This window comes from Terrapene carolina, unplaced genomic scaffold, assembly GCF_002925995.2.
Source record: "Terrapene carolina triunguis isolate 2854851 unplaced genomic scaffold, T_m_triunguis-2.0 Scaffold399, whole genome shotgun sequence".
NCBI classification, from domain to species: Eukaryota; Metazoa; Chordata; order Testudines; family Emydidae; genus Terrapene; species Terrapene triunguis.
In genome coordinates, this window is record NW_020664750.1 from 7,068 (window position 1) to 25,075 (window position 18,008).

The following is an 18,008-nucleotide window of genomic DNA, read 5'->3' on the forward strand; positions in this document are numbered from 1 at the left end:
GGCAGGTTCACTGTAGTTCATCAGCTGGTCATGCTAGGGACAAGCTGCAATGTGTGTATGGGAATGTTTTGAAAACACAGTGTACTGAGCAGGTGGGTTTGAACTGAACTTTAGCTGTTGCTTTCCCCCCCTTTAATGTAATCAAACGTCCCAGAGCATTTGCTATTGTAAAGGTTGGATGTTTGCTTCTAGGAAAATCAGCCTGTGTTAAACTTTATTACAACCTTATATGGTTAAAATTGATGTCAAAATGAACCTTTCCCCCAGCCAGTCGCAGGTTCTGAAGGAAAGGGGTTGATCTGATTTATCCTAATAAAAATAAATCACTGGAATTTTTCTTTTCCTTTTTCTAAGATCAGTGATAAGAACAACTGAGCCACCACCAAAGGCTGCCATGGCTGGTAGACTCTCCAGAAGAGAAACTGAAGAACTGAAAGCCATTGTTGAGAGCGGAAACCTCACGGCAGCAGCTGCTGAACTTCAGAAGAAGCTGGAGTCATTAGAAAACATCCCACTGGACATCGCCATCACAGGAGAGTCAGGTGCAGGGAAATCATCCTTCATCAATGCCATCCTGGGCCTGCATGATGATGATGAAGGAGCTGCTAAGACTGGGGTGGCACAAACAACGATGGAGCCAACGGCTTATCCACACCCCAGACTCCCAAATGTAAAACTATGCGACCTGCCAGGAATTGGGACACCGAGGTTTCAGGCAGACAAATACCTTAATCAGGTAAAATTCAACAACTACGACTTCTTCATCATCGTCAGTGCTACGCGCTTCACTTCCCACCACACCACCCTGGCCCGCGAGATTCACAAGATGGGGAAGAGGTTTTACTACGTGCGCTCCAAAGTGGATAATGACTTGAATGCTGAAAAAAGGAAAAAGAATTTCAATGAGGTGAGAACCCTGCAGAAGATCAGGGAGGACTGCATAAAGAACCTGAGAGAAGCAGGTGAGGCCTCCCCGCGGGTTTTCCTGCTCTGCAGCTGGGAATTGGCCAACTATGATTTCCAGCTCCTGCAGGAGACCCTGGAGAATGAGCTGGATGATCAGAAGAGACACGTTTTCATCCTGGCCATCCCCAACATCTCTGCAAAGATCCTGGAGAAGAAAAAGGCTGAACTGCAGGAGCATATTTGGGCAGTGGCCCTATTGTCATGTGGTATTGGTGTTCTTCCTGTTCCAGGCCTCTCTCTCGTCTGTGATATAGCCATCTTGGTTTTTCACATGAAGCGTTACTGTGAGGCCTTTGGCTTGGATGATGAGTCTCTCACTAGACTGGCTCAGCAGGTTGACAAGCCTGTTGCAGAGCTGAAATCTGTTATCAAAAAGTCTCCACTGGCCTCAGAAATAACAAAAGACTTTGTACTGACTGTACTTTCCAGATCTGCATGTGGAGCACTGATGGTGCTGGAATTTATTCTGAATTTTGTACCAGGCCTTGGGTACCTAGCAGGGGGAGGGATTTCTTTTGTGACCACACGCTACATGCTGCAGAGCTTTCTGGATGAGGCTGCAAAAGATGCTCAGAAAGTTCTGACCAAGGCTCTTGAACCCAGAGCTGAATAGTCCATATAATAGCACCAAGACCACCTATGCATGCCCATAGAAAACCAGACACACCTGGCCCAGCCCTGTCAGAATCTCTAGACGTGGGTGAGCCCAGCAAAAACAAAACGACACCCTAAACCGACAAACAGCAGAGAGACCGACCAAATCAGATCAGACGGGATTCTGGTGAATCAAAAGCTTGTCCCTTCCACCAACACTATATGTCAGGTTAGATGGTTTCTTTTCAGGCAAAACTAACTGGAATGGAGCTGGTCTCTAAACTAGGAGAAATGTTCTGAGAAGAAGACGATGCCCCAGTATCTCTGCTCGGCTCACTCACCCTGGCCTCATGTGAAACAGAGTCTGTAAGAAACCCCTGTGAAGTCTGGTACAACTTCTTCAGGGCTAGATCCATGAAAAGGAGTTAGGTGTCGTTTTAACCCCCCAAGTCCAGCATGGGGCACCCTGGGCACTCAAAAAACCACCGCTCAGCTTTCACCTGACCCTGTAGGTGCCTAAAGTCCCTCGACAGCTACATTTCCACCATTATAGCCCCAGGTGCCTACATTTCTGCCAATGAGCAGGCACACAGCTGCATCACACCTGGGAACCTGCCTCACGCCGACACCCCAGAAGGTTCCATTCCCTCGTGTCTGGCCTGCAGGGCCTGATCCAGGAGTGTTCTCAGGACACACCTAACCCCACACAAAATGGATGGAGGGGGAGGTGGTTGTCAGGACTCAGGACCTGCAGCAGAGCAAGACTCTGGGAAACCTAATGAGCACAGTCAGCCTGTAGCAGGCTGCCTAACTAGCTCAATGGCCTGATTGGCTGGAAGAGTCAACAGAGCAGGTCTTCAGTCCAGCAACAGCAGCAGGTCAGCAGCTGCTCAGAGCGTTCACCCACGGCTGAGATGGCTCCTGCTCATTCCAAGCCTTGCTCCTCTCTTGTTCCAGTCTTGCTCCTGCCTTGGACCCAGCCTTGCCTCACGGCAGGTAACCTGGTTCTGACCCTCGGCTCCAATTCCTGACTCCGGCTGTAACCCTGGGCTCTGGCATCTGGCCTCTGACTCCTGCTCTGACCCTGGGCTCTGATTCCTGGCTACTGGTGCCTGCTCCAACCACTAGGCCTGATCCTCCTCTAACTGCTAGGCACGGCCACCCATGTCCAGTCACTGACAGTGGCGGTACCTCTCTAACAGTTTAGTGCTTCAAGCACTCTCCTGGGGTGGGAAAATCCAAGTTGAAATCCTCTCACCACATGGGGGGAATTGACGGTGTATTTGACGGATTAAAATACTTTGGTGAAATGACGTTAAATTGAGAAGGAAAGTCAGCTAGAAGTTGGTAATGCTTTGGGCAAGACACTGTGAACATTATGACAGGGTTTGCTGAGGGGTGATCCTGTTAGGAAAACAAAGGGGTTGCATTCATATTGATTTTTTTAATTAGTGATAAAAGTAAGAAGTAAGATAATATTTGCCATCAAGCGCGCTCATGTTACCACAAATACGTGAAATACACCTGGGCTGGGAGAGGCAGGAAATAAAAGGGGATGAAACTGAAAAATGTCTGATAAGAACAGTTGGTCACAGAATTAAATAATCAGAAATGTAGCTTCTGGATCAATGCAGCACAGGCCCAGCTCAGCCACACACAGAGATCCTGCCACAATTGTAAAATAAGGAGACCAGGATGGCAGGTTTATCGAGCTGTTCCAGCCTGCCGGAGGACAACAGTTCAAGTGACTCCATGATCCTGCAGAGTGGACTGTTCCAACACGTTTAAAAAGCATCAAAGAATGTGGCAAGACTTTGTAAAAAACTCCTTTTGAAAGTTAAACTGGACATTTCAGCAGCCAGCAAAGTGCTGAGGGCAAACTGCAGCTTGGCCAGCATAGCGTGCAATGGTGATTGGAGTGCATTGCAAGAGGGGCCCATGGAAAGCAATTTGTGAAAGGAGGTTGCTGAGCGGAGTTGAGCAGCAGGTGTTCACTGGCTGTCCCAAGATGGTCGTACTCCTGGCTATGGCCTAATTGTCCTACACAACCTGATGTAACACCAGGAGTTTTGCACAAAAGAGACTGGAATTTGACACCCCCAAGTAAGAACTCAAAAGAAATGGTTGGATGGGGAGAAGAAACAAGTCTCATTTTGGTTGGACATTTCCAGCCTTCATCACAAGCATGGGTCATCATTTGATTGGTCCATGCCAGCTTCTCCCAGAAAAAGAACCAAGTTGAACTCACAGCAGAAAGGGGATAAAATGCCCTGCCTCCTTCAGCACATCACTTCCTGAAAGCCAAGAAAAGGAGAAGACTGGAATTCTGGCTGGCCACCTGGGAATCCTCACTCCTGGTGACATTAAGTACCCTCAGTTAGGCAGCTTTAACTCTCTCTCTCTCTCTCTCTTTTCCAGAGTTATAGCTTGTGCCCTTGTTTTGATAAAGTTTGTAAAGTAGCTTTTAAATAGTGTAACCCTTCTGCCGGTCTGAGTTGGCAGCAACAAGGGCCGGGTTCAGTATCTAGGGGTTCCGTTTCAATAACACAAGGCGAAACTGGCTCGAGCCCCCACCCAGTGACCTGGGACAATTACATATCACCCCTCTGGGTGCCTCTAAGAGGCAATACTTCCCCTCTCACAAGCACGGGGTCTGAGTGTAGCAAAATCCTTTTAATAAAGGAGGGAAACAACACGGCATTATGTTGGGAAAACACCACAAACAGGGTTCATAGCAGAAACCATGAGCAAAAGACCGACCCCCAAGTAAGTTTGGCAGTATCCTTTTCCCCTCAGGGTCTTAAGTCCAGCAACCCAAGAAATCACCCAAAATCCCAAAAGTCCAATACCCCAAAAAGTCTCATGGGTCCAGCAACCCAAAAAGCACCCAAAACTCCAACAACCCAAAAGTCTCTGTCCCTGGTCAGTGCAGCCCCAGAGTTCAAAATTTTATCTGCAGAGTTTTACCTCCCACCTGGGGGGGGGCACCTTACATGGTCCAAGGCCAATCACACACTCACCCCTCCATGGGGTTCTGCTGTGAGCACAATTCCACAAACTGCTCCACTCCACCAGCTGTCACACAAACTGCACCAGTCAGCAACATATTTTCAAGCCCCCCCACATCACTCAATGATTTCACTTCTTAGCAATTTTAGCTCTTTAGTGATTTCAGCTTACAGTAGGAGAGCCACAGTGCAGATACACCATTGGCCCAAAGTGCATTTAGTTCAGCAGTCTGTACTAGACTTCTCATAGAATTAAAATTAGATCTGATAGTCTACAATGGAGAGAGGGGGAGTACAGTCAATGGCTCAGACGCTTAACAGCCAGCCCACCCCCATCATCTCCAACTCCCCCCTTCACTGGGTTTTGGAACCCATGTCCCTTGTCTAGTGAGTGCTACTTAGTTGATGGCGAGTCCCTCTGTCATAAACAGTTCCATTGTCCTTGATTCACATAGTCAGTGTAACAATACTTTATTCTTCCTGCCCCAATTAGAGAGAAACTGGGGATCCCACAGCAGTCAAAGTGACCATTTGGGGCTGCTGTGGGCTCATGCTAGGCGGGGTGGGTGTGCCTATGCAAACAAGATCAGCCCCTGAAGTTCTTTTCCACAACTTGCCACAATTCACCACCAGATGTCAGGGTACATCCCCCATAGTTAATAGCTGCACACTGCCTGTTGAGTTCTAGGTGTATACAGACATAAAATAAAACTATGTATGAAAGCCTCTTGAACTGCATGCAGCCTGTCATAAAAATATAGGTGTTCTTCTTAGGTGGTTAAGAGTGTTTATCAGATCCTGAATTAATATAACTGGTTTGAGTATTGGTTAAAAGGGATAACTACAACAGATCCATTGGGAAGGACACCTATGGTGGATTGGCATGTGAGGAATTGCTCAAGTTGTTTTATGCATTAACCTAGAATATCAGGGTTGGAAGGGACCTCAGGAGGTCATCTAGTCCAACCCCCTGCTCAGAGCAGGACCAATACCCACTGTTGAGTCAAGCAACAGTGGAGATTTTAACTAATGGGCTTGAGTGTTTTCCTTCTGCTTTAAGGGACTCAGTCAAAATTCCAAACAGTCACCTTCGCAGGATAATTGTTGAATAGGGATTTTAGGTGTATACAGACAGAAAATACAACTACGTGTGAAAGCCTCTTGAACTGCATGCAGCCTGTCATAAAAATATAGGCATTCTTGTTAGTTGGTTCGGATTGTTTACCAGTTTACCAGGTTCTAAGCTAATATAACTGGCGTGAGTATTGGTTAAAAGAGGTAACTGCAACAGATCCATTGGGAAGGGGATTGGTGGATTGGCATGTGAGTAATGGCTCAAATTTTCTTATGCAATGGTGCACCACCTTAGAATCATAGAATCGTAGAATATCAGGGTTGGAAGGGACCTCAGGAGGTCATCTAGTCCAACCCCCAGCTCAAAGCAGGACCTAATCCCAACTAAATCATCCTAACCAGGGCTTTGTCAAGCCTGACCTTAAAAACCTCTAAGGAAGGAGATTCCACCACCTCCCTAGGTAACCCATGTTATTCCACCACCTCCCTAGGTAACCCATGTTAACCTTGTTACACAGGAGGACCATATAAACCTAAGCACAACCTTGTGTGGGCCAAAGAGATTCTACATATTTTAATAAGATTTAAAGTCACCTGTATTGATTTATATTTTTAGGTCAGCTTGTTTTGTATGTATTTAGCTAGAAACAGCCTATATACAGCATTGTCTATTTACACACTTGTGTAAACTAAAATGATGTAAATATGATGCTAAAATGCTAATGAATTGGCCGTTAGTATATTGCGTTGAAGCAGGCCCTGGACCTTATGAAATGCTGCACGAGCCATAGGTTGGGCACCCTTATGCAGCAGCCTGGAATTGTTTTGCATTGTTGAGTCAACTACCCCTGGAGAGATTTACTAATGGGCTTGAGTGCGTTCCTTCTGCTTTAAGGGGCTTGGTCAAAATTCCCTTTTTTTTGGTACAAAGTCAAAGGATAATTGTTGAATAGGAATTTCGCTGCTTTCTGTTATAGATGTGTTATGTGCTTCTTAAAACCTGGATGATTAGCGTATTGACCAGTTTTTCCAGTTTCTCTCAGTCCAATCATAAACCAGTGCCACTTTGCGTTCTTTTATAATCTTTGCGGTTGATAAGGGTAGCCAATAAAAGTGTAAAATCAAATCAAAGAGTCCTTTCCTTTCGTTAAGCAGTCAATATCCAAAGACCCCTAAGACAGACGAGTTGGGTAATCAGCTGAGCAATTAACTTAACCAAGGTTTTATTTGATACCTTCCTTTCTTGCATGTTCCGGGAGGGAAACACACTCTGTGCATCACTCTAACTGGCCACCAGGTGCCAGCACAATAGGGTGCTGATCCCAGCCCAGGTGAATGCTACCACACTAGTGATAATTAGTGATAAAGGGGCAAGGGGTGTATCCCACACCCTGAGGCTGAGAGGAGCAGAGTTTGATGGAAATCCCCGCACAGGGCTCCCCCTTACAGCCCAGGCCTGGGGGCACGGTGTGTGGCTTTGCTGCCCTGTCTCCCTGCACAGACTCCCTCCTTCAGACAGCCCATGGGGCCAGCCGCCAGCCTGGGCTGAGCTGGGGTTTGTGCAAAGCCACCCGGTGCTGACTGACTCCTGGCTGAGCAGACGTGGTGACTGGGCTGCGGAGACCCTGATGGGCTGCAGGGGCAGCCGAAAACAGAGCTAGCCCCTCTCCCTTCCTCACCAGGGCCCACTGGGGTGACACATCAGGGGTTCCCAGACACTGGCCATGGCTGGGCATCCTCCCCTCCCTGTCTCTCCGGGGCCATCCATGTCCACCCCGGAAAGGCCCAGCCACCCCCTCAGCCCCTGGCAAACAGCCAAGCTGCCCCCTCCTCCCTCCAGCAGGTGAAATCTCCTGCCCCATTCCTCCCCTCCCCCTCCCTGCCTTATCCAGACACGTGCTAGCTCAGCGCCATGCCAAGGGTCTTTGTACCCTGCCCTGGCTGCTGGGGGGCGTGTTGTTGATGGGCGCAGCCGTGCTGTGAGCTACCTGTCCCCCTTCCTGGGTGAACGTCTCTCCCAGGGATGTTATTTCTGTCACATGGAATTTACATTGATTTGTTTAGCTCTAGCCCTGCGGCTTTGGCTGCTCAGAGCCTCTGGTCAGGCTGTTCTGCTGTTTTTCTTCACATCCAAGTGCCACCTGTGTAACCTTACAACCCACTATAACATCAGGAAAGTGCTGTGCGCTCCAGTGAAACACCTGCAGTGCTGAGCACCAGGCAAGCAGCAGGCTGCAGAAACAGGGTGTGTGGGACTTGCGCTCCGTTTTCCTGAGGGCACCTGCCAGACCCCTGCTGGCCCATCCAGCCTGGAATAATATCTGGTATGAGCCATGCTCCCCAGCATTCCTCCCCTTGGAGGTCGGGGGAAATGTTCCCCTTTTACCTACTGAATTTTGGGGTTGGTACGAGGCGAAGGGTCCCATCTTCCTTTTCTACAGTGCCCAACAGCGGTACCCACTCTGCTGGTTCTTCTGCCCACTCTGTGGTTCCCAGAGCACCAGGTCCATCCAGCCCTTGTTTGTTAGGGGGAGGGGAACGTTCCTAGGGGCATGAATTGTAGGGTCATTGGGCTCTTTCAGCTCTATTCTGTGCTCTGCTGAGAGCATCCCAGACCTAAGAGATGTCCTCAGATTCCTCCTCAATTGTCGTAGCCTTCCAGTGAGTGCATCCTCTTGTGGAGACCAAGGGCTTTGTCCTACACGCTCCTGTACTCCTTTCCCAGGGTGATCTGAGGCATCTGTAAGGGCAGAGTGCTAGTCTGTATGTCATTGGCGAGCTGGGGCATCATTCAAATAGGGCAGAGTAAAGGTTGTCTTGCACGGGTGGTGTGGATCTTAGCTCTTTACTTCCTGGATTTCAAAGGTCAAAAATTAGCCGCTCTCCGCATTCTGGAAGGGCAGAGGGTAGCTCTGGGGAACTTTAATTTGGTGCTAACAAAGATTTGGGGCTGTGGAATTGCCTTGTTTTTTTTTTAAGTAATTTTTGAGCATCCCCATGTTTCACACCCCAGTTCTCCCCATCCACTGCCTCTGGCCCCTTGGCAATGACGCCTGGCCACAGAACACACTGGCTTCACTGCCCCTGACATAAGTGTCTTATAATGTAGTTTTTGATTCTTTAATGATCTGTTGAGATTTATAATCCTACACCACCTACAAACAAGCTTGAAATTTACACCCTGCTAATTCCTATGGAGAGTCGTTATCTTCATGCACAAAGAAGGCCCAGAGTTAAAGTAGATCCCCTGTCATAACTATAAAGGGAAGGGTAACAGCTCTCCTGTGTATAATACTATAAAATCCCTCCTGGCCAGAGACTCCAAAATCCTTTTACCTGTAAAGGGTTAAGAAGCTCAGGTAACCTGGCTGACACCTGACCCAAAGGACCAATAAGGGGACAAGATACTTTCAAATCTTGGGGGGGAGGGGGAGGCTTTTGTTTGTGCTCTTTGTTTTGGGGGGTTGTTCGCTCTTGGGACTAAGAGGGACCAGACATCAATCCAGGCTCTCCACATCTTTCTGAACAAGTCTCTCATATTTCAAACTTGTAAGTAAACAGCCAGGCAAGGCGTCTTAGTTTACCTTTGTTTTCTCAACTTGTAAATGTACCTTTTACTAGGGTGTTTATCTCTGTTTGCTGTACTTTGAACCTAAGGCTAGAGGGGGGTCCTCTGAGCTCTTTAAGTTTGATTACCCTGTAAAGTTATTTTCCATCCTGATTTTACAGAGATGATTTTTACCTTTTTCTTTAATTAAAAGCCTTCTTTTTAAGAACCTGATTGATTTTTCCTTGTTTTTAGATCCAAGGGGGTTGGATCTTGATCCACCAGGAGTTGGTGGGAGGAAGGAGGGGGGATGGTTAATTTCTCCTTGTTTTAAGATCCAAGGGGTTTGGATCTGTATTCACCAGTCTCTCAAGGCTACCCAGGGAAGGGAATTAGCTTTGGGAATGGTGGCAGCGGACCAGATCTAAGTTGGTAGTTAAGCTTAGAAGTTTTCATGCAGGCCCCCACATTTGTACCCTAAAGTTCAGAGTGGGGAAGCAGCCTTGACATCCCCACATTGACTAGTGTGTCAAAGGGTAGGTTTAGATCAGAAGATGATTCAACCAGAAGCTCAGAAAAAAAATATGAATAAGTCTCTACAACAATTACTGTCCTGTTAGTCACATATTTGGAAGCCACATTAAATATTATTTAACAAGATCTGTTACTAATGCTGTCTTGTAACACAGGGCTGGTCTACACTGGGGGGGGATCGATCCAAGATACGCAACTTCAGCTCAGTCGAAGTATCTTGGATCGAATTACCTGGGGTGCAGACGGCGCGGGATCGACAGCTGCGGCTCCCCTGTCGACTGCATTACAGCCGCTCGCTCTGGTGGAGTTCCGGAGTCGATGGTGAGCGCGTTCGGGGATCGATATATCGCCTCTTAAAGAGAGGCGATATATCGATCCCGGATAAATCAATTGCTACCCGCCGATACGGTGGATAGTGAAGACGTACCCACAGTGTAACAGGGGTCACGACTGGTGGTTACCATGTTGTATGAGGCATCAGGACTCCTGGGTTCTATTTGTGACTCTGCCCCGACTTCCTGTGTGACCTGCACCTCCAAAGGTCTCTGCTCCTTTGCATAGAAAACAAGGATGAACAGAAACAGATGAGTGTCCTGAGGCCTCCTCAGAAAGGAGGATTTCAAAGCACGTCACAAACACTCCTGGAAGTGCTGTATCTACGGAGTGCTGTCTTATTTCAATATCAATCGATTGTTACTGGAATTAGATGTCCCAGGGTTTTGTTTGTTTGTTTTTAATAATAGTTATTTTTCTAACAACATGTCAAAGTCTCTCATGTCCATCCCGATACCAATTCATAACGTTACCTCAGATTTTAGGGCTATTTGATTTACTTTCAAAAGTAGCTTTTAGTTTCCTATTTTTATTAATTGTTTTTATATATGTGAGGGTTTGATCCTTAACTGGTGTAAGTGGGCCTGGCTCCATGGACTGCCCTGATGTGCTGGGCCTTAAATTTTTCTCTGAAAAATGCTCTTCTCCCTTCCCTGGTGAGAGGAAGCCCTGTTTGGTGTGTGGGCTACACTTTAAAAATGATTCTAGTATGAGAGGAAACATTTCCCCAAGGAAAAATTCTCTCAGCAGGACCTAAAATTGGTCAGTTACTGAACTAATCTAATCTCATCCCACAGCCATCTCCACCTGGGCCAAGAACACCTGATCTCCATCTCTCAAGTACTTCTGCCCTTTGTCAGCTGCATTTTCTCACCACACGATAGCTTATTTGGCTGCTTGTGGATGGAGCTGAGGCAGATCAGAATCAAGGGATTAACTCAAACCCTTTATACAAACCTGCCCTGCGTCCTTCTACCCACTGTTGTCCTTCATCTCCACGTAGGAGAAACCCAGCAATGGGCAGCGATCTGAGCTTCTGCCATGATGATCTCCCTGATCCCCGGTCCCAGTGCATTTGAGACATAACTGGAGTCTGGATGAGGCTTGAATTTCTAATCACCATAGGACGATATTTGTAACTGGGCTGAGGGTCAGCACAAAGGCCGATGCTCCAGTTAAGTTGCACTTAAAGCCTACTTTGAAGGTTTAAATGGTGCACAGACCTTGCAATGTCCACTCTCTCTGGGGTGAATTTGAAGCCGTAGGGCCTGATAGAAAGCCCAGCCAATTCATTGGGATGACTCCCTTTGATTTCAATGGGGTTGGCTCAGACCCATTGGGGTGAAGGTGCTGAGCTCACAGAATCAAGGCTCCATCCTTCCTGGGAGTCACAAGGGAGAATTCCACCATTACAGCACACTGAGGATGTTGCAGCAGCCGTAGGTTTTTTGATGGAAAATAATAATTCATCAAAACCAAAACTTTTTAGAGAACTGGCGCGGTTTAAACATGGTCAGCCAGGGGTCTCAGCTCCACAATGGGGTTTCTGGTCATAGGGAAAGAGGATGGAGAGAGACACCCCCTCCCCCCACAGTAGCCCCGTGCTTAGGGAACCCACCTGACATGTGGGAGTCACAGGTCCAAGGTCCTGTTCTGCCTGACTCACGGCAGGGTATTGAACCTGGACCTCCCAGATCCCAGAGGAGCGGTGTAGTGTTCCGGCTGTTGGCTGGTACAGGGACTCTGTGTGTCGCTCTCTGGTTTGTTTGTTAGTTTTTGTGAAAATTCTGAAGTCTCAGTTTTGTCCCGATAAGAAATGAAACAAAAGGCTGAACTCTTGAATTTTTTGGAAAATGAATTCTTGCATTCCAGCCAGCCCCACTCATCTCCAATGAGGTCAGTGGAATGACACCAGGCCTGAATTTGGCCCGTAATGTTTTTAAATGAAAGGACCCTGCAGGGTGTAACTTGCCTGTCATGTTAGGAGAGGCTGAGAAAAGACCCATATAAACAGTGAGTAAAACAATGACATCAGCGCTGGAGGAGTTACCTGTTAATGAATTGTGGTTGGTAACTAGCGTGGACATCATACACAAAGGTGCTTCAGACCCTCCACATGCTGTAAGACACCATATAAAAGCACAAGCAGCTCAGGGCTTTTCTAACAACTTCCCTTCATGTCTTCTCCTGAGTGAACTGGGTAAGTCTGATTCGACTCCTTCACGTTACAACTATCGAAATGTGCTGTTTCATAGTTGAAATTTAGGGCTGAATCCCACAGAGACCTTTTCCAGTTCTTAGCAAACTCCCAGGGTTCTTCTCCTAAAAGAATTATTTTGGGGTTACCCAGTAGCAGGCATTGGTGAACACAGGCTTTGTAAGTGAAGAGTTTAATTTCAAAGGGATTTGGATGCCGTATGTACATTAATTTTGAGGGCACTGGGATATTCACATCTCTGCAATAGCTTTGAAAATCTCAGCTCCAAAGTATCTTGATTCTAGCCAAGACTGAACTGGGTATTTTAAAAAACTCTACAGCTGTTCATTTGGCTTCAGTGGACACAGATGTATTTCCAGTGACTGAGGATTTAACTTCAACTGTTTCATAAAACTAAAGAGCTCAGCTTTCATCTTCTCAGCCGGAGTGTAACAGTGTTGCAGTGTTCAGCTGAGGATGTCTGGCTATGATTTGCTAAGGGGGCTAAAGATGTAAGTACTTCTCAATCTGAAAGAGGACCCTACACACACACACACACACAGAGTCTATCAGTGTTATTGAGTTTACAGTATTAGTGTCTGAAGCTGGATGGGGAGTTGGGAGTTGCTGGGTTGCAGGCTCAGGAAGCAGCGTGCATGGAGACGAGAGGTGACGGGATGAGGATGATGCACAAGCTCCAAGCAGTGGGGATCCCTAGGAAAGGTCACCAAGGCAGATTTTACAGGTGAAATGCACTTCATGGGCACAGCCCAGCGGAACAGGGAGGTTGCTTGGTGACTTCACGGAGGGAGATGAGAAGAGATCCCGGCGGCTGGTTCGGAGGCAGGCAAAGGGTGAATGGAGCGAGAGGATTTGGAGGAGGAAATGTGAGCAGAGAAGAAGCCAGGAACTAGCTGACAGGGTCGTCATCACTCTGCTCCCTCTGTCTCTGTGTCTCGGTGCCTACATGGGTCACACCACAATAATATTCCAGCTTTGAATCTCTTAATCCACTTTCCCTTGTGCCTTACAGGTACTCGACCCCCTACCACGTGTTTCAGGTGTACCTCCATCGCAGAGAGATGTCCTGCTACTCACCCTGTGTGTGTGTGTGGGGGGGTGTACCCACAGCCATGTGTTAACAGCTCCATCGACTCCTGTTCTACAGGGTGCAGAGGCTGCAGAGCACTGATCTACCCTGCTCCAGCGGTGGTGACATTTGGGGGGGTGACTCTCACCTCTCACTCTGAGCACACCGTCATGGGATCCTCAGAAGGACCTGGGATCGGGAGCTTGCCTGGTTATGGGGGTTACAGGTGGAACCATGAATAAAGCTGATGGAGCTGTGGGCCGTGTTAAACCCAGCAGGGTTTTGTGTGTGTGTGTTTTGTTTTTTCCTTGTTCAGTTTGTAGAGGCTGGTAGAGGGCAGTGTGCTGTGAGAGAAGCAGAGCCCTGATTAGGGGGCGGGCTTCCCTGATTAGGGGAATTATAAAGGCAGCCAAACCGTCAGCCAGCAGCACAGGTGTGACAAACAGAACTGTAAACAGGGGAGTTTGAGTGGCAGATCTGTCGGCGGAGAAGGGAGGAACAAGCCCCTGGTCTTTAGGGGCAGTGAGAATTTAGGCAGGAAGGCTATGACAGGTACAGAGGCAGCAGCGGCAGTGACTGAAGCCATGGAAGAGACAATGAAGATGACTGGATATGGGAGCTGTGGGATGTATATGATGCTAGAGCGAGTAGCTGAGAAGAGCTTGTCTGTACTAAGTGCTGCTTGACAGACCTGATGGAAGAGAAGGTCCGAGGCTTGGAGATGCAGGTGGAAACTGTAACGGAGAGCACAGGCTGGGTGCTCTGGAACCACTTCGAATGAAGTTCAGACAGGCCCCTCTTGCCGTGTGACACCCTGCAGGGCACACTCTCACTAGGACAAGCCTCCTTGGCTTCAGCATCTCCTGGGTCTGACTCGGAGCATTCAGCCCCCTGTTCTCACCGTGAGCTCCCAGCAGTGGATCTGCCTGAATGGGACACCTGGGGAAGCCTCCCATGCCCCAAAGGGGCCGTGCACCCCAAACTCGCAGTCAGCAGTGACTCAGCCAGAAGGTAAAACAGGAGGTTTATTAGTCCTCGGGAACACAGCATAGAACAGATCTTCTTAGCACAGAAATTAGGAACATTCAGCAAAGTCCATCTTGGGGGAATCCATAGCCCAGAGCCCTGGGCTCTTCCCCCGAGTCCCAAAACAGGAGACTGACTTGCTTCCTGCAGCCCAACCTCAGACATGCCCAGATGCCCCTCCTCCGTCCTTTGTCTCTTTCCCAGACCAGCAGGTCACCTGGCCTCCACCTCTCTCTTTGTTCTCCAACCTGGCCATCAGTTCCTAGGATACAGACTATCAGGGGGTAGCTGTGTTATTCTGTATCCACAAAAACAACGAGGAGTCCGGTGGCACCTTAAAGACTAAAAGATTTATTTGGGCATAAGCTTTCGTGGGTAAAAAAAACCCACTTCTTCAGATGCATGGAGTGAAAGTTACAGATACAGGCATAGATATACTGCCACATGAAGAGAAGGGAGTTACCTTACAGGTGGAGAACCAGTGTTGACAAGGCCAATTGAGGCAGGGTGGATGTGGTCCACTCCCAATAACTGATGAGGAAATGGCAATACCAAGAGAGGGAAAATTGCTTTTGTAGTGAGCCAGCCACTCCCAGTCCCTATTCAAGCCCAAATTGATGGTGTTAAGTTTGCTAATGAATTGTAGTTCTGCAGTTCCTTCCCACTTCCCACTGTTTCCTCACTTCCCACCTCTTTTTTTCTTATTGAAAAACATCTGCAGTCAGAGGCCTTCTTTTTAAAAACTTCCCCTTATTTCATTACTTATTCTTTGAACCAGACTTCATTCCTTTAGGCCTTAAAACTCATTATTTCAAGCCCTTCCTCCCACTAGCTAGTCAGGGCCTTTCATTAAAACACACACATATTTTGTTCTTAACCAAACTTAAGCTAACGCTAATTCTTTAACCAATTAATTAATTTTTTTGGATCTTACGAGGTCATTGAAAATCTGGTGAAGCCGGGGGAGGAGGGGGGGTCTCTTACCCGACTTCCCATCTCTCCTACACATTTGTATAGTTTGCTCGTTTGCCCTTGATAATGACTCTTAAAATACCTGCCAACTCTTTTTTCCCTCAGACTTGCTCCCCACGGGATCTTACCTACCAAGGCTCTGAGTTTGCTGAAGTTTGCCTTCTTGCAGTCCACTGTTTTTATTCTGCTGTTTTCTCTCCTACCAGTCCTTAGGATTGTAAGCAAGGTTTGCATGAGCTCTCCCCTGACAGCTAGGGATGAACTGGGCGGGGGGAAAGATTCAGGACCAGACTGTATTTACATGAACACACGCACTCCCGCTAGGTATCCAGCAGACAGAGCTGGGTGCCAAAGTGATCAGCTTTGGCTGGTGTTGGGTTACAGATCACTTCAGTGCAGGAGTCAGGAAATGTTGTTATCCTTCTTGTGTGAGCAAAGGGCAGCAGAACTGCGCTTCGCCTGTCCTGATTGAGGGGTTCACCCTCGGCTGAACTGAACTCGCTAAGCAGTGGGTTTGATGCCACCCCCAAGTGAGATAGGGAATGTAGGAATGGGTGTTTTGTTTTGTTTGGTTTGGTTTGGATTGGATTGGAGGGATGGGTGCCGCAGAAGAGTTGGGCGTGCTATTAACTTCCACTTTTCCAGGGTTTAAAAATAGAGCTAATTAATCTCAATTGAGAGACTTTTGTTTTGTTAAGTGAGCAATAGTCAGGTGTAAGTGCTGCTTAGGTCTGCTGTGGAAGAACTGCCAGCCTGCGTTAGCAGTGAGGTTCCCCCACTCACAGCTGGAATCACTGACACCTGGATGGAAACTCAAGAGACTGAAGTGGCAGCAGAAGATGATGGTGTGGTGCAGTGGCAACTGTGAGCAGCAGTGAAAGTGTTGCTGGATGTTTCTCCACCTCCCCTCTGGGTGGGAGGTGGTCTCCTGAGAATGCACCTTGGGACTCTGGGTCTCGTCTGACCAAGGACAGCACCTCTGAGAGGGAGGGAGAGGGGAGTAGCATGTTAAAGGGACATTTGTTTGTTGGACTTTCATACCACAAGATGAGAAACCGAGGCAAAGGACACTGCCCCCAAAGGACTCGGGGGGCGGGAGTTTTGCTCATGCTCAGATGTGTTTGAATCATGGGTCTGGTGTTTTCCCAAATGAATACCAGGTTCCTCCCCCTTTTTATTAAAAGTTTTCTCTGCTATACACAGGCTTAGTGCTCGTGAGTGGGGAAGTGGTGTCTCTTGGACATGCCCAGGGGTGGCGTTTAATTTTCCCAGATCACTGGGTGGGGGTGGGGGCTGGAGCTGGTTCTGTGTTGTGTTGTTAAGAGGGACCCCTGGATACTGAGCCTGGCCCTTGTTGGTGCCGACTCCACCTGGCAGGAGGGTCACAGAATCATGAACTCTTATCATTTCATGGTCACCTTCACCCAAGCTTCACCCACCTTCAGATTCTCAACCACTTCCTCCCGGTTTGTCAGACTCAAACCCAGAACAGCCTCTCCCCTATTCACTTTCTCCACCTCCTGTAATAAAAAACTCATCTCCAGCGGAGCAGGTCACTCTCCCATGGGAACCTGAGCTTCCACAGCCAATCAAGTCTCACTCGCCCTTTCCTCTGCAGACACAGAGTCAGCTCAGCCCAGAGATGTTGGGCTCTGCACCATGAGGCTTCTCCAGGAACGGCTCCCAGATGGGCCAAGACCCCCTAAGGGACAAACCCCTGCAGCCCCTTGTCCTCATTCACATCTCCGGTCCTTGGGGCTCTTGTGAGGGCTATAGGACAAGAGCCCTGTTCCTGCTGGCTTTAGGGGAGAGGTGGTTGGGGGCGTCTGGACAGCAGGAAACCTGGAGGAAGAGCAGGGACATATTCCCACCAGTCACTGCTGCTCCATGGGAAATACACTCTGTGCATCCCCTCAACAAGCTATGAGGTATCACTGCTGCTCCCATGGGGGGTGGGGGTGGAAGAGGACACACTCTGTGCATTACCCGGACTGGCCACCAGGTGTCACTGCGGCTCCAAGGCTGACACACTGCAGGATGGTGTGAAATGGAGCAGGGTCAGTTCTAAGGGTCAGATTTCCAGACGGGTGCAGCGCACAGCAGCCCCCCCCCCCCCATGAGGAACAAGGGGAGCTGCCGGATGCGGGTCTGTTTGGAAAATCCAGTGAGAATTGTGCGTCTCGTGAGCATGGTGTGGCCGCCCCAGTGGCTGAACGTGTTCCCTGCTGTGCCCAGTGACGCTGGGCTGAGTCCTCCCCTCTCAGAGCATCTGCCCCCAGCGAGGGGCTCGTCTCAGCTCCCAGCTGGATGGACCAGCTCGTTCCCTGCCTTGTGCCTGGGACAGTCGCACTCAGCAGCACGGACACAGAAGTACAGTGTCCCCCCGACAACCAGTGCGTTCTGGGACTCTGGACGAATGTGTCCCTTAGAGCCCAGCACCATCACTGGGAGCAGGGGCTTTTGGGTAATTCCCACGTGCAGAGCACTGCATTGTGGGAAGGAATCAGTTGGTAGGAAGGGCTGAACCATAACTGCCCCAAAGCCGGTGGCTCCTCGTCCATCCTGGGAACCAGCGTACAGGGCCCAGCCTTGGGGGAGCTGGGCCTGCGCTGGAGACACCATCCCATGTGTCGCTACCAATCCTGTGACCAGCCTGTGACAGCTGCA

General features: G+C 48.7%; 1 protein-coding gene across 1 annotated transcript; it reads left to right on the forward strand.

Moving 5' to 3' along the window:
* Window positions 1-394: 394 nt before the first annotated feature.
* LOC112120112 (interferon-inducible GTPase 5-like) lies at window positions 395-1,579 on the forward strand. The gene has a single exon (XM_024219058.1). The coding sequence runs from the start codon at window positions 395-397 to the stop codon at window positions 1,577-1,579; it is 1,185 nt and encodes a 394-aa protein (XP_024074826.1).
* Window positions 1,580-18,008: the final 16,429 nt, after the last annotated feature.

What these genes read in the sequence shown, in the direction of transcription:
- LOC112120112 (XM_024219058.1), top strand. Translation starts at nt 395, where the DNA reads ATGGCTGGTAGACTCTCCAGAAGAGAAACTGAAGAACTGAAAGCCATT.